Source organism: Polypterus senegalus, chromosome 2 (genome assembly GCF_016835505.1).
Source record: "Polypterus senegalus isolate Bchr_013 chromosome 2, ASM1683550v1, whole genome shotgun sequence".
NCBI classification, from domain to species: domain Eukaryota; kingdom Metazoa; phylum Chordata; class Cladistia; order Polypteriformes; family Polypteridae; genus Polypterus; species Polypterus senegalus.
In genome coordinates, this window is record NC_053155.1 from 278,382,829 (window position 1) to 278,400,587 (window position 17,759).

A 17,759-nucleotide genomic window follows, 5' to 3' on the forward strand; every position below is an offset into this window, starting at 1 on the left:
ACAGTGAACTGTTTAATAGTGCATTTTCTGTAATATAATACTTTTATGAAGTCTTTAGCTATACAGCTGTAAGATTTTTTTTTGTTTTGATCAGTTTGCAGTTTTCTGGATTCATCTATGAGCAGCTCCAAAAAATGTGATCTGAACATTATCTCATTCATAATAATAAAGTCTGAATGATTTTAAAAACTTTATATTGTCATATGTTTTTTGATCATCTTGTTGATATATATATTTAAGACCAGTGAAGGAAGTGAAATTTTTGAAATAAAGATATAACTAGAGAGAGCGTTCAGTTGTGAGTTTGAGGTGTCCTGCCCAGTAAAAAAACAAAAAAAGTGTATTCTTAATGAAAGTGGACTGAATGAAGAAGAAAGTAGAAATATTGAAGGGATGTTTTTGTTAGTAAAATAAAAAATACAGCAAGCAGTAAAAGAACGAAGCTCTGTACCCTAATCTTACAATATAACCTTTTTTCCTTAAGGCACTTTTGACACCTTTTATTGGCTAACTAAAAAGATTCCAACATGCAACTCTGAAGAAGGGGCCTGGATTTCCTCAAAAGCTTTCATATTGTAATCTTTTTAGTTATCCACTAAAAGGTGTCATTTTGCTTGACTTCTCAGTACATCCATAATGGTTAACATACTGTAGTATAACACCCTAGTACCTAAGGCACTTTTAAAATATTTGCTGCCCAAGCTCCATTGGTAACTTGAGTTTTAGACCAGTGTGCTCAGTTCACTGGGAGATGCTCATATTCACCATTTTAACTTACCAACTTAAGCTATGCAAAAGAATCCATGCATTACAAGTGAATAAAAAGAAAGATAATGGTTCCTTACAGTATTATCATAACTCACAGATGTGTTTAAATTAATCTTATTATAAAACTACCTTTTTGCCAAGCAGTTATATACTGTAATTATTTGTTTTTGGTAAAATAGAAAAAAAACCATTTTGACTAAACTTAACTGTACTATTAACTTTTGCATGGTTTTAATATAATCACCTTTATGACGCTCGAATCTTCCAGCTCTGCCTGTGTAATTACTGTTAATTCACCACATAATGTCTAAAAAACAATCTTTTATTATAGAACTATTTGGCCAACTTAACATTGGAGGATCCAAGGGAAGTTAAAACAGTTCGCCAGTAGCACAAAGTATTTCAACTAGCATCAGCAAAACTCTCTACATCCTGTCTTGTGTTAAGAGTTCACCACACAATTAAATTCTTACTTGCAAGTTTCCTCACAACAGTGGCAGTGGGGCAATAACAGCAGAAGACAGAAACACACAAAATGCATATATATATATATATATATATATATATATATATATATATATATATATATATATATATATATATATATATATATATATATATATGTATCTTGTCACGCTTGGGACACAGATTTGCACAGAGACACAGGAGGTCGTAGAAACAAGAAGGATTTTTATTCAAACACCGCAAACACATGAGCTTAAATGTGCTCCATGACAAGTCAGAGATGACAGTTCCGCTAGGAGCAGAGAGAGATAAAACAAACAATCAATTCCAAAACTGACAGGCTGTGCAAGGCTTATAAGTCGGGAGTACCGCGACGAGGCTTGTATTACGCGTTATAGTGCAAGGATAAGGAGCAATGAGAGGGTAGTCAGTGTTTCAGGGTTTGTGGTTTTCCCAGGCGTCTGTATCTATTTGGGTGCGATCAGCCCTCCAGCTCACAATATATATATATGTATATATATATATATATATATATATATATACACAATTGAATACAATGTACATAATATATATATTATATGTATATAATAAAATACTAAGGTCTGAGTGTCCTGTCCCTCTGAGCAATCTGATTGGTCAGTTTAGCTTTGGAGATGTAATCAAAAAAGGGAGTGCAAGAGTGGAGAGGAGTGAAGGTGTATGAAGCACGTTCAAAGACAACAAATATAAAACCAGGCAGGAGGGCAGAAAGGCTCTTTGAAAATAATGACATAGTCTGAGAAGCAGGTTTTACATGCTTGAGGGATGGAGCGCCAATAAACAGATGTTAGTAAAGGCATAAGATACACGCATACGACTGGAAGTATTAGACCATATAGGAGGCGAAAAAGGCACTTGAAAAATAATGAGAGTCTGAGAAGCAGGCTTTAAAGTAACACACTCTAGAGAGTGAGTGACGAAGAAGAGACATTGTGAATAAAGAGGAAAGGCACTGAAGGTATATGTAAAACAAGAGACAGTGAATATCTTTTCAATACTCTGTTACCTGCTAGCTACGATGGCAAGTACTATATATAAAATATTTTATTTCTTTGCTGATGATGGAATGAAGTGAAACTTTACACGCAATATTCTGCAACATGTAGAACACTAAAACTAGTGGAACAAAAAAACTAAATTTAGAGACTCAATACATTCCAGTACATTTATCAACATTATTAAAGTTTCCTTCAATTGCTAAGATGAATTTTTCAAAACTCTAACCTCATCTTCAAAATAATACTATAGAACTTAACAGCGTTATTACAGTTGACCACAACACTATTTAAATTCACATTGTATTAATTGAAAATGCAAACATTAAAGCACATTTTGCAAAACACTCAACACAACTTTCAATGCAAAGATACAGTTTTCATTTAATTGTGACAAACCTGACTGCACTTTTGTCACTTGGTAATATACATTTTACACTCACACTGACACAACTATTGTATAAATCACTGCATGCAAAATACTACATACGATGAGCATTGACAAAAAAAGTGGCCACAGTGATATGCGTGATTTCCCCACTAAAGTGACAATTGCAAAGTCCTACAAAAGAGTACATCTTCTATCAATTGGTCCCACAGGTGCAAATTGTAAGTCTAATGCACACGCATATACAGTACATGCACAAGTTCAGACTTCTCCTGAGAATGGAGCAAGACAGTGTAAGAGAGGTGCAAGAACCTGGACTTGCAAGAGGATGAGGTGTTTGAATGCTTTGTGGTACAGAAAAGGCACACAGGTGACCAAGAAGTCGCAGGGGCAGAGGAAAGCTGAAATCTGGGCAGCTATTATTGACCATGGTCATCAATAATGGCCTAAGTAAGGCTGAGACAGGGTGAAGGTTACCGCCACAACTGAGGTGGTCATCTGTAGCATTGCATCATCATTATCACTTTGTATAATGGTGTATACTTAATATACCTGTATAATAATGATAATAATTATAATGTTCAGGATATAGTACAGGTAAGTGATTTCAGTACTATAAAGCACTGATCATGCACAATAATGTAACTGTATCCCTGTTAAGCTTGGCCACAGAGGTTGCACTATAACGAACCACACTGTAATACTGAATCATTGTTGTGTATTAATTTACCTACATATATATTTTGCATTTCTGGAACTGTACCACTACCTGAATCTGGTGTTAGAAGTCCAGTATTCCCACCTGAATAGGAGATGGTGAACAACTGTTTGAACGTGATTTTATTTGAGTGCATGAAAAACAAAGGATTACATTGTGTTAGACAAAAGCCTTAATGTAATAATATACTCTGCTCTTTCCAGATGGAGAACAAGGTTAGGGTTGTGATTTATCTCCCCAAGGACCTACACCTAATTCAAATAGGGCCCATTATGCACTATGCAGAAAATGGTGCAGGTTCCCTGCTTTGGGTAATTATAGTTTTTTCTCCATTGTTGAGATGCATTTTAGAAACAATAGAGTATGTTTTAAGAACAACTGAAAAAAACAACAAATTGTATTTCTATTTGCCAAATGGCAAATGCATGCTGAAAATATAATTGTGTTCACATAATCTATACTAATAAAAGGCAAAACCCTCACTCACTCACTCACTCACTCATCACTAATTCTCCAACTTCCCATGTGGATAAAAGGCTGAAATTTGGCAGGCTTATTCCTTACAGCTTACTTAGAAAAGTTAAGCAGGTTTCATTTCGAAATTCTACACGTAACGGTCATAATGGTCAACAACATCCGCCATGTTGAACTTTCTTATTTATGGCCCAATCTTCGTGAAATTTGGTAGGTGGCTTCCCTGCGCTAACCGAAACCGATGTACGTACTTATTTCGATGGTATGATGCCACTGTCGGCCGCCATATTGAACTTTCCAACATCACTAATTCTCCAACTTCCCGTGTAGGTAGAAGGCTGAAATACCCATTTCCTTTATCATTCCAACTGTACCCCCATTAACATGTCTATCGAGGTGATCACCATCGATCAAACAACTGTCACTTACCGAGTGGTTTCCATGCCCGGAGATGGCACCTACCTTTTCCATTCTCTGTGATACATATTGCACGGCCATATCAGGCTCACTCTTGATATCCGGAGGAACATTGTGTCTTATGTATTGAATGATTGGCACAGGTTCAAGGTGTGGACTGATGATGGTACAGGAGATAATTATACTGCACAGGAGCACTATAAGAGTGAAATGCTTAAGCCATTCACCTATGGTTCCGCATGTGAGTTAATGGCTGCGGCTGAATTGTTCAGTTGTCGCTTTCAAGTGTATCGAAATGGCCAAATATTTTACACCTTTTGACAACTGCCAGTGCCTCTTAAACATCTTAGACTCACAGGTGAAGATTTCAGTAGTGGACACTTTGATGTTTATGAATGTTTAATCTCAAAAGCTGGATGTGAAGTTATCTATGAAACTGGTTGTATGCTTACAATGCTTGAATGATTCCGAATGTCACTTCAACACAAGTCCTGCAAATACTGTTGTAATTGAAACAAACTATGAGCATGCTGGGAGAGAGAAGTACTAGCTAGGAAAATCACGGATTCTCAGCAGCGTTTGACGCAGATGGCAGTTCGTTAACAAACATTCTAAACAACTAAGACACATTTACGCCAAATTTATTTACTGACAATGCAAGTAATCCGGTAAGTATAACTCACTCAACCTGGAGGTAAGTGAAGAAAATTTGGAAAGTCTACAAAATTATATTGATCAAGTTTTTGAGTCTGTTGTCATGGGGCCTAAGAAAGCAGCAGCTGACACGGAAACACCTGCTACCAAGAGAAGCCATCCTCAGGATTCCCCCGAAGCGACCTCATCATGTTTCAGCAGAAACATGGAAACCAGTATATTATCTCTCGATGCAGAAAAGGCTTTTGACAGAGTTAACTGGAAGTTCTTATTTGCAACTTTACATAAATTTGGTTTTGGAAACTTCTTCATAAACTGGTTAAAAATATTATACAGTTCACCAACAGCATGCGTCAGGACAAATGACCAAACATCAGCTAGCTTCTGTCTTCAGAGGGGGACCAGGCAGGGATGCCCACTCTCCCCCTCGCTATTTGCTATCTTTATTGAACCACTAGCAGCAGCAATCAGGCAAACTACAGTTATTAAAGGCATAAAGTGTAAGAACATAGAACATAAAATCAGTCTTTATGCAGATGACGTGTTACTTTTTCTCCAGAATTCTCAATCCTCTCCCAAGCAATTGAACTAATAAACTCCTTTTCAAGAGTTTCAGATTATTCAATAAACTGGTTAAAATCCAAAGTTCACCCAATTAATTTCTCTTTTGTCAATTCCCTTAATACACATTTGGAATCAGGGAATATTACATACCTGGGCATTCATGTCTCTCCCAGGCTGGCAGATCTAACTAAACTAAACTACATCCCACTATTAAAGAAAGTGGAAGATGATCTTGCTAGATGGAAATCCTTACCGATATCACTTATGGGGAGGGTTGCCACAATTAAAATGATGGTTTTACCAAGAATCAATTACTTATTTTCAATGATCCCAAACAAGCCATCATCTGATTGGTTTAGATCCCTGGACTCCTCCATCACTAAATTCCTTTGTAAGGATAAACCTCCACAAATTAGCTTAAAAACACTACAGAAGACCAAAGATAGAGGAGGGCTGGATCTACCCAACTTCTTTCATTATTTCTTAACCAACAGGCTCCAATATATACTAAGATGGTTGCAACATAACCCGCTGGATGAGTCCTGGTTAGATGTAGAACAGACACTTTGCAATACTATAGAGCTTTCGGACCGTTTATTAGCTCAAAAATAAGGAAGCATGAAAGCTTTAAAAGTATTAATATCAGCACCTCACTGACAGCATGGTGGGAATATCTAAAAATGAAAGAGTCTTCACTAATTCCATGCAGACGCACACCCATCTGGAATAATCCTGACATATTGCAAAACAATAAAATGATGAACTTCCCATACTGGAAAAGTAAAGGAATTCTATACATGGCACACATATTTCAAGGATTGGATTTCACTCCATTTAACAGAATAGTCTCCCAATTTGGGATAGACAAGAATAGATTTTTAGAATATCTCCAAACTAAATCAGTAGTTAAAGAAAACATTAAGCTTAATAAAGTAGAATTACAAACACCATCAAGGGTATTAGACTTCTGTAATCTCAAACACTCCAAATTACTGTCTAAAGTATATAAAACATTGACCAAAATAGATGATACAATATCAATTCCTATAGGTAAATGGGAGGCAAACCTATTAGTTAGCTTTGACCAGACTTTCTGGTCCCAAACTTGTTTAAAAACTTTTAAAACGATCAGAAACCCCAATTTACAATTAATTCAATACAAAATTCTACACAGAGTACACTATACAGGTCATCGGATGTTCAGGATGGGATTTGTGCCATCTGACACCTGCACACACTGCACAGACAACATTCCTGACAGTTATATCCACGCACTGTGGTCCTGTCCACCTGTTTAGAGATTCTGGTATGGAGTATGTGAAGACCTATCAAAGTGTCTGAAATGTGATATCCCAACTTCACCCTCATTTTGCTTGCTGGGGAACCTAGAGGATGTCCCGATTGAAACAAATTTGGTTCATGTGGTTCTCACTGGCATATGCATCGCTAAGAAAACTATCCTCATAAAATGGAAAAACAAAGATAATCTTTGCATTAACTAGTATAGAAATCTTTTATTGGATCATATTAAACTTGAGACAGCCTCTGCCTCCACTTCAAATCAATCTCTCTGGGCTCCTTTGATCGGTTTCATCACATAGCGATGATGGAGGGTCATTGATATTGTCCTGCGGGATGCTGTGGTTGATGTGGTGGAGAGTCTGAGCTTTGAGTATCTGGAGGATCCCTGGGGGTGGGTTCACTAGGGGGGTCTTGGGCTGGGGGGCTGCTGCCCCACTCTGTTGGTGCTTGGGTTGCCTCAGGGGGTGGACTTCTGGTAGTTGTGTGTGGGGCCTTGGGGGGTCTTGACTGTGGCTGCGGGTCGCTGCCTGGTGGCTGCATCGCCCCTGGGTGGGTCTGGGTGGGGGCCTGGTGGCTTGGGGTATGGGGATGTGGGGATGGGAGTAAATATTCTGCTGGGGTGGTGTGGGTTGGTGGCCTCGGACTCCGTCGGGCTCTGATGCTGCTGCTTTGGGCCGTGGCTAGATGGGCTGGGGCCTCCATGCCCCGGGTGGATTTTGGGAGCGGAGGTGCCTATTGGGGCCAGTAGGGGAGCTGGCTCCCTGGAGGCTCAGGCCCCTCAGCCATTCCTCCCCATCCTCAGACATTTCCCTCCTCCTGCTCCTTCACATCATCACACAAACATGCACATAGGGCCTTGGGGTGTGGGTAAGTCAGGGGGTGCGGGTATGGATCCCATTTCCGCAGTCCTGTGGCAGCCTACTCCCCAACTTTATTTGCACATTAAACACTTCCACAAACAACATTCCACACAAATGCACACCCTTGGGAGTGAGCACACTCAACAGCATCCGGTGGGGGGAAATTTCAGCCTCACTCCGAGTGCCAGTGCCCACTTCCAATTTTAAACTGCACCTAGTCACGGAGGGTTTTGGGGGGGAAGTGGGGCTGTGTGTTGGCATCAGCTGGTGTAGGCCACATGATGCCAGCACTGCCCGCGCTCCCCCAACCACAAAATGCACCTTATCAACACACATCAATATTACATTGGAGCGGCAGAGGGAGACTAGAGGTCTTATCACACCTCTGTTCTCAGTTAGCTGCCCGGGGCTGGAAGCTAGGAGTGGGAGCTGGCCGTCTGCCTGGGGTCTGGAGTGGTGGCTTGCTTTGCTCTGCGTTGGACAGGGGTGCCTGCTCATTATTACCCCAGTGGAACGGGGCTAACTCTGGCGTCCGGGAATGGTTGGGCCTTCGGTACGGCAGCACCGGGACCAGAGTTAGTAGGGTGTATATGGGGAGTGTGAATGGGTGTCTGGCGTACATCCTTGTAAGTCTTGGGTTGTATGTGTTTGTGAGAGCATGAGGGAGGGAGTGTATGACTGTGTTTGTGTGTGACTGTATATGTCAGGTGGGGTTTTGGACTCCTCCCCTCTCCTGGGACATCTGGCAATGCTACAACATCTTTGCCTACCCTCCCCCTGCCACATATTTTTTTAAGCATCTGTCTGGTCGCTCCCGGTGGCTGCCTGGTGGGATCTGGGTCCCTTGGCTCTGTTGGGTCCTCGGCGGGGTGGGTCGCCCTTGGGTCCCGGGCTGCTGGGTTCTGGGCCCGGCCGACTCGGGGGTGAGTGGCTGCAGGCGGGCCTGGGGTTTGCCGTTGATATCTCCCGGGACTCTGCCGGCTGCTGGTTGTGGCCCCCCGGGTGATCCTCTGCGCCTCTCGAGGGGGTTGGGGCTTCTCTGGTGACGGTCTCCCTGGGGTCTCTGCGCTCTGGGGTGACCTCAGGATCTCTTGGCTTGGAACTCCCTCCATCTTCCGCACGTTTTTAGGGGGAGGTCTGTGGCCCTTCACACTCACTATTGGACACTCCTATAGAGAAACCTTACACATACAAGCGTGCGTACGCACACAGGTGCTCACATGGTGCTTTCATAAGTATGACTTGGACATCTTCAGCACATGACCTAAGGCTGTGGTTGTCCCTAAATGCCTTAGTAATAATTACTGTGTGATTGTCACCAAACATTTTTACTTTTATATATCTTCATGTAGCTGATGCAGCAATGTTTTTGTCTTGTGGTTTTTTTTTTCCCCCCTCTCTTTCTGCAGGTCTCGAAGCGGATTCTGGTTCATTTATTGTTTATTCTATACGAAAACCCCCCCTTCCCCCTTTACCTCCATCTCCTCCTTTTCTCTCTTCTTTTTCTTTCACTTTTGTCTCTGTGTCCGGTTAGAATCTTAAAAACATCTGAAAATATTTCTAATAAAGTTTTGGTATCAGGCGTGACGTCAGCAGAAGCTGTAACACTCCACCTGAGAGAAAAACTGTAAGGCTAGTCACCAGCATTCAGACATCAATTCTGATTGCTTCACAGCCGAACAGGACACGGTAAAAAAAAAAAAGAAACAAACCATGAAACTCAAACCGATTATGACAGCAGCAATCCAAGCTGTGAGATTTGAAACAAGATTACTGTTCACATGGCCATGTTCAAGAGTTAGCTCAGCGCACAGCTTGGTCATATTACAACCGGAGGGCCGAACTCACAATGTGGTATACAAAGAGATCCTTAACAAATAATTATTGGTATATTTTCCCTCAGTTTAAAAAGGTTTAATTTTCTTCTTAATAAAAATTTTAAGGCAGTAATTTGCCACTGCGAAGCACGGGTATTTTGCTAGTCTAGTATAAAATCAATTCATTACTTTGTGTTTGCACTGTTTTAATGTAAACTCACACTGAAATAGTGCAAACACAAATTAATGAAATCAGAGAAAAATGGAAAGATAGGGTAGTTCTGGACTTTTGAATTGCTGTTCCCATCAATTATGTTTGGTAATACATGAAATTCTTGCAAACAACATTTTGAGATTGTTTTCTTTTTCTCTCCCTGTATTATTTACTTTATTGTCATGTTTTTCCTTCTTGTTGACATGCAAAATTTTAGATAAAATATAAATTAAAAGAAAATTCTTTATGGTTAGCAGTTAGCTAAGTAAAGGATTTCTAGGGACAGTAAAGACTTTCAGCATTGATTTATCGACTTTGAGATTTGTTTTTCATTAGACTTTTTGTCAACAGGCAATTTCATTTCCTGTCTTGTTTTTGACCATTGTAATATGCCTCCATATATATCCCTTTTGTTTACTACCTGAATGTCTCTTTATCTTCAAACAGTGACACTAGCCATTTTTCTGTCTCAGCTGCAATTAAAGAATTAGGAACAAAAGACAAAATGCCAAGGCTGAATTCAGTGTCTTTCATCAATCAAGTTTAGTCTCCCATTTGAAAAGCTGGCTAACAGCAGCTGATATTGACATTACTCTACCCATATAAACACTGCAGTTCTTTAGTTATCAAAATCATAAGTTTATATGGCGATACCTTTCATCTCAGTAATAATGCATTGCCTTATTTACTTAAAAATAATTACTCCATTACATCTCCAGTCATCTTAGATGTTCATTAAGGAAAGTCTCAGTTCCTGCCGAAGATAAGCGTCAAGGGATTGATGTAGGAGAGCTCCCAGGTAACCATTCTGCTCCGACACCCACTTAGTCCACCTGAGAAATCCAGGAGATAAACAGTCTGAACAGGAGAGCACTCAACTGAAGACACAGTGTCTTGTCCACAAGGTGCTGACTTGGCGCTGATGCTAATTAATTTGGAAAGTGTGACATTTTTAGAGAAATACAGCATCGTGTAACAGCCTGAGTACTCCAGCAGAAACCCAGGGTTTAGGATATGCAGAATCAGAAAACAATTACAGGCACTGCACAGTAAAGTGTACACTGCAGTTAATGTCCAGCACACTGAAGCACCACACTGAATTCAGACTTCAGCTCCATCTGACACGCTAAATCTGGGGGCTGTCAAGTTCAGTCCTGGGACCCCACAGGCAGCAAGTTTGCACAACAACCAGCTTCACAGTCGGGGAGACAATTTTGCCTTTAGTTAACCTCATTGTTTAATTAGCCTATTTTTCTCTTCTTTTTTTACATTTAGGTAAGTGTAGTATTATGAGATTTACATTTTTAAAAAATGAGATTTTTTTTCCATAGCTTTAAATATTTGAACTTTGCTTTCTCATTTTCTTTGCATTAAAGTTTATGTCTGTGGAATTTGCTCTCCTAACTACCTGTATCCAAAAGCTAACAAGTAATAATCAGCGGAGCAGACTCAGAGGCAAATGACACTGAATGTAAAAGGGCAGCAGCTACTTCAGTGTTATCCACTGATGTTCTTGCTAGCAAACAATGGCTGAAATAACTTGAACATTAACACAGAAGAAAACATAAAACAGCAAGATAAAAAAGTATGAATTCATCCCTATCTGACACACCTTAAATGTTTGCTTCATCCCAAAAATCTTTAAGGATGACCAGTTTCAAATTCAGTCTTTCCCATTTATCTTGTACTAGCAACTGGGAGCCTGATCGAATCGGGCTACAAATTCTACGTTTGTGAAATCCATACTTTCCCTGCAAAGAATTATTTGTTCTTGAAATGATTTTATTATCATGGCACTGATTTGTGCTTAAAATAGACCTTTTTGTCCAATGTAATGAAGAGCTTCCTGTTTAAACGGGGCTGCGAGATGTGAACTCAGCCCTTCGGCGCATCTCATTTGATTTTTTCCGGCAAACAAATTTTCAAAACAAACCGTATTTAACGACTCTAATCAGAGTCAGAGTAATAATTATGTCCCTGTGGTCATTTTAGATCTGAGATCGGCTAAAATTTAAACAATGACCGTTGTTAATACCCAGCCGTCATTACTCCATTTGCCAATAGATGTCAGAAGGACGGATGCCAAAACTGAACTGCCCAAAGATAGATTTCGACGTACCAAGCAAATGGCGATACATTCTAAATTACTTACGGTCCCGGAGCTTTCGAAGGGTTTAAGTCAGTCAACAATGTTAGTCCTGGAAAGTACGCTCCACCAAACCAACGTTCCAAAAACCAACCAAACTTACTGTTATCTGCTCAAACCAACACCGACTTACTATACTCGGCCGTCCAGCAGCATCACTGAAGCATTCCAACATTCTGAGCCAATCATGCAATACTGCGTCCACGTTTGCCAAATTATGTTCTAACTACAGAGGCAGAGTCCCATTGCATGGCTCTAACTTTTATTGAGTCGAGGTATTGACGCAAACACCATACTTACTGATAGTATCTATACTAATAAAAGGCAAAGCCCTCACTGACTCACTCACTCACTGACTCACTCATCACTAATTCTCCAACTTCCCATGTAGGTGGAAGGCTGAAATTTGTCAGGCCCATTCCTTACAGCTTACTTACAAAAGTTAGGCAGGTTTCATTTCGAAATTCTACACGTAACGGTCATAACTGGAACCTACTTTCGACCATATATACGGCCATAGCCAGCAACTCGGTCGCCGTATGAGGCGGAGTCGCGTCCCGCATCATCACGCCTCCCAAGTAATTGAATGCCTGCCCATATAAGGTAAATATTCGCGGATGAAGGACTGTGCTTATGCAAACGAAGATGAGATGGTCTAGTGTTTGGCACAAACTCAGCGAAAGTGCGAAAGAAACTTTTAAGTTCCGGGTCTTAGCTGACATTAAATAAAGCCGTGGACATCGCAAGATCACACAAGAGAGCGGCTCACGTGAACTGACTGTGAATGCAGTACATAGAGAACAAAGAATAGCTCCAAAGAGCGCTGAAAAAAAACCGCATTACACAATTGAGAAGGCAGCAAAAGAATATGAAGCGAGTGACGCATACAAGCATATTCATAAGTGCAGCTACTGCAGAAACAAAGCACGGTGTAAACCGTAAGTTTAAATTAAGTTAATAGACAGGCTGCCGCTGACGTTTGTTATGCCTACGACGAATACGATATTCGCGAGATACAAGTTTAATGAGAAGACACGAGGTATAAACGAGACTGTTATTTTTAAAATGTTTCCTTTTTTCTTCATAACTTCTTTAACACACTCCTCCGCTGCGAAGCGCAGGTATTTTGCTAGTTCTTCATAAAGTGAACAAAATATCATAATGGTATCTAAAAAGAATTTATACTTCAACAACTATTCACCACAGACAGCAAAACGAAAAAAAACAACCATCTTTTCCAAAGCAGTACATCTAATTATATCTTAACACCAGCAATCATTTACTCTTGGTACAAAAAAACTAAAAATCAATCAATAAAACGTTTATTAAACATTGATGTTTACTAGGCCTTCACCTTATCCTGCCTGCCATTTGTATTTGGCCATAGATTTTCATCTACATCTACTTCTTTCATCTATATTTTCATGTACATCATTTCATTCCTTGCTAGATACCTTGGATGACAAAAGCCTTGTGTGACAAATCCAAGCTTGGGATGCCTCTGCAGTGATGTCATTACAGGCTGCATCCACTGCCTCAATGAGTGTGACTTGAACATATGGATCATGGATATAAACCTTCCACCACCATGCTAAAAAACTCCATTAAAGAGTGGGGAGTATTGAGAAAGAAACATCACTGACATCCTTGGATGGGCTTTGAACCATTTCTGAACTGCTGTGCTATAACATAAGGAGATGAGCTGCAACAACAGCACGACAATGTAAGGCCCCATTTTGTCCCATTGCTGCACACATTATGATGTATCCACCACATTTTGTCCTGGGACTTCTGTTGTAGCTCTGTGACCAATTACATTTCAACCACATTTCTTTTTATTGGTTTTGTTAAAACCTATTACATCCACAAAAAACACAATCATACAGGGAGGCACTGGCTTCCAACTTCATCATCCTCTGATAAAGAAAAGTAAGGTTTACAGTACATGCAGTTCCATAAAGTAAAATTGTGTGGTCAGAGTGCATGAATGCAGTGCAGTTTATTGAATGCTACAGTGAATTGTGGAGTATACTGCATATAGTAATGTATGGCACCAACTAAATGAATACAGTAAGTAGACTGTACACAAAGTCTAATACTAGATGACTTAATGAAAGGCAGGTGTATTTGACCATAGTAACACCACAGCTCTTTTAACTATGGCAGTGTTCTGTTCAAATGGTGCCTGACAGACCAGCTTTAGTGTTACCAAATTCCTCTTCAAAAGTCGGACAATAGTACCCAAACTTACAGTCCTGATATTTTGAAAGACATCAATGTCTTTCATGTCTTTTCAGTGTCTTTTATGTCTTTTGGGCAGAAGGCATTTCTGTCCAGAACAATACTTACTATAGTGGCCTTATGTTCAGCTGTAACTTTTGCCCATATACCACCACCATATGTTTTTTTCTCTACCCTATGGTATACAGAATTTAGACTTTTTCATGATAGTCGAACATTGTACAAATGGAATTTACTGTATGTACTGTATATCATTTGAAGTATGTAGTAAATTATACTGTAATTGTTTCATTGCACTGTGGTGACGCATATAATTGATCCCACTGTTGATCTGGTCAGATTAAGTTGAACCATCATCCCTGATTCTCTCAATAGCAGCCCATGTTTAATTACATTATTAACAATTGTTGCCCTTATTTGATTTAACATATATCTAGTTTGTCTTTGAAGATCCTGTCCAGCTGTTCCACCTCACATTTGCACATCCATACCTTTCTGTCTAACAACTGCATTTCCTGTTTCTTCTGCTTCTGTTGTGTTTAATCCAGTGACAGACCTGGTGTGCCCCTTTATGCTTGACTCTTTTAGTTAGAGACATTCATGAGTGTACCGCAAACAAACAAACAAATAACTCTCAGGTGAGATCTGTACTATATGCCATCCTTTTTAGAAAATTTTGCAAATTGTGTTTTCCATTTGTTAGTTTTGTGAAAAGTTGAGAGACATTTGTGAAGTGAATGAGAAATCATAAAGATTTCAGTGAATGCATTTGAAGTTGTCATAACTACATCATTGCATTTGCAATATTTGTCTACATTTGGAAAAATTATATCCAAACAATGGAAATGGAATTTACTGATACTCCTTAGATATAAATACTATACTAACAGTCCAAGATTTATCAAGAATTTGGCCAGCTATTAATACAGTATATGCTGAAAAAAGAAAATGTTGAGACTAGCCTTTTCAGAAGATGACTATGCAGTGTTATTGTTTAAGGGGTTTAATAACTTAGGAATGCTTTAATTTCCAGGTTAATGGTAAATTATCTTTTTACTTTTTATAACACCAGTTGGCAACACAAGCTTATTCCTTTATGTGATTATGCAATAGATTTACTATACACAACACCATCAAAAATAGAAATAAGAAAAAAATTCTCCATTAATTAGTTCTTCCTAAATAAATGCACACTCTAATTCCCTTTGCTGCAACATCCACCTAAAGAGAATCTCAGCATAAAAAAAGTTCCCAGTGCACTTAATGAGCAGAAGTATAAAAGCAATTTGCCTTATATATCATATATTTAACAGTAGACAATGAGATGAGAAAAAGGTAAGAGTGTTCTTTACAGCTAGTCTAGCCTTAATTTTTAGAGCACATTATTCAAGAAGATGGAAATATCTGATGAACAGGGATAAGTGGCTAGTGTGAGATAGTAAACCGTGAGATGTACAGTACATCTGGTGTCCACAACAGGGCTGGAATTTCAGATGAAGAAAGATAACAAGAAGGACAAAGATCTAAGGGCTAGAATGCACAATGAAAAAAGACAAGTCAAACAGAGATGTAAGGCATTTCCGGTAAACAGAGGTTTGTAAATACATAATGCGATCGAAACAGATGAACTTACTATTGTGTCATAAAGCCAGTTTTAACAAACAGGCGTTTTGCTATGCAAGTGTGACATATTCTACAGTATGTAATAGTGAATAGTGGTGAATAGTTAATAATGGTTAATAGTATGACTTCTGCAAAAGAATATGTTAACAAATAATTGTCTTTATAAACTAATGCAGAGTTTATTTTTACTGTATATTGAATGAGAAATTGTCCAATGCTTGTCATTGATTTTGTATTTTAAATTAAAAATATTTCAATATAAATTTAAATACATACTGTTAAAAAGATGTATAATTAGGTGTGGAACTTACTTTTTTTCAGTTAATTTGATTTTTTCTTATTGATGAGATGCTTTGCCATCTAGTTAACTGCCGATACTCCTTTTTTACTTTTGGAAAATATACTCATTGCAAAGAGTATAATAAAAGAACAATAAGGATTATGTTAGTAATTTTCATAGGTATAGTGATTTGTGAAAGCAAAACACTAACAAAAGGCAAATAGTTAATGTTCTCTGCATTAATTACGTGGTTTACATTACAAATAGTAAAATATTTCACGGTTTGGCATGTTTTAAGTATGTTAGTCTTTACTATTAAGCATAATCAAAATAATGTACACTAAATTGGATTGGGGAAACAGTTTGATGGCTGTACTGCTAATACTCTATATGAAAAAACTGAATTACTCCTTAAAAGTAAGCATATGGTAGATAGATAGATAGATTAATTTATACCTCTTAGTTTTATAATATTTACATCCATGACAGACAGCTATTTCTTACTCTGTGACTTGCTAATTCATATCTGTGCATCTCCACAATTTACCTGTTTTTTACAGACTACCTCACCTCTGGAAAAGAAAATTATGGACAATTCCTCCTATGAGCCATCATTTATATTGGCTGGGTACGGTCAAATGGGTGAAACGAAATATTTCTATTTTTCAATTGTATTTTTACTGTATATTATAACAATATCTGCAAATGTAGTTCTAATAGGCATTATCTATAAAGAAAAGAGCCTTCATGAGCCCATGTTTATTTTTTTGTGTAGTTTAGCAGTGAATGGTGTGTTAGGGAGCACTGCTTTATCCCCATCTCTTTTAGTGAACCTAATTTCCGACAGCCATGAAATATCCAAAGCTGCCTGTTTAATGCAGATTTTTTGTTTGCATACATATTGCATTTGTGAACTTATGATTTTAGCAGTAATGGGATATGATCGATTTGTATCAATTTGTCACCCACTGACTTATCACACCATAATAAATACTTCAACAGTGTACAAGCTCTCACTTATGTCATGGCTGTTTCCTTTTGTATCGATGGTGGCTTTCACAATATCTACTGCTGAATTACCACTGTGTGGTAAGATCATAGAAAAAGTATATTGTGATAACTACTCTGTTATGAGACTCGCCTGCACGGATGTTATTATTTATAATATTTATGGGCTGATAGCTACTTTTATTAGTCTTACCCCTCCACTATTTCTAATTATATATTCTTATGTGAAGATAATAAAAGTATGTCTTAAAGCTTCTAAGGAGTCACAAGCCAAAGCATTAACCACTTGCTCTCCACATCTGATAACACTTTTTAACTTTTTTGCCTCGATGGGTTTTGAGGTTATTCAAAGTAGATTCAACATGAAGCATGTGCCTAATGTAGCTCGTGTGATACTCTCAGTTTATTTTTTAATTTTTCCTCCTCTGTTCAATCCAATCATTTATGGAGCTAAAACCCAGAAGATAAAAATATGTTTGAAAAAAATCATGTTCAATATAAAAATTAATCCAAATGACTGATTTAATCACAAAACAATTTTCCTCACTCTAGATATAATTCCTGTTGTCATGAAGAAGGGAGAACTGAATAGTATAAATTTAACAGTTCAGTGTGGAATACAGTCCTTGGCTGGTACACAACAGATATGTCAGCTGAGGAAACTATAAACTTTTTAACACTGGATGCCAGCATTAAGTAAAATCTTTCTAAGATACTACTATGTGCTCACTAAACTATTCATACAAGGATGAGTGCTGAAAATAATAAAAACATTAAATGCTTTGA

General features: G+C 38.5%; 1 protein-coding gene across 1 annotated transcript; it reads left to right on the forward strand.

Annotated features, from left to right (window-relative positions):
• The first annotated feature begins 16,543 nt into the window (after positions 1-16,543).
• LOC120524514 (olfactory receptor 52Z1-like) lies at positions 16,544-17,494 on the forward strand. The gene has a single exon (XM_039746349.1). It carries the CDS (start codon positions 16,553-16,555, stop codon positions 17,492-17,494), a length of 942 nt encoding a protein of 313 aa, XP_039602283.1. The 5' UTR covers positions 16,544-16,552.
• Positions 17,495-17,759: the final 265 nt, after the last annotated feature.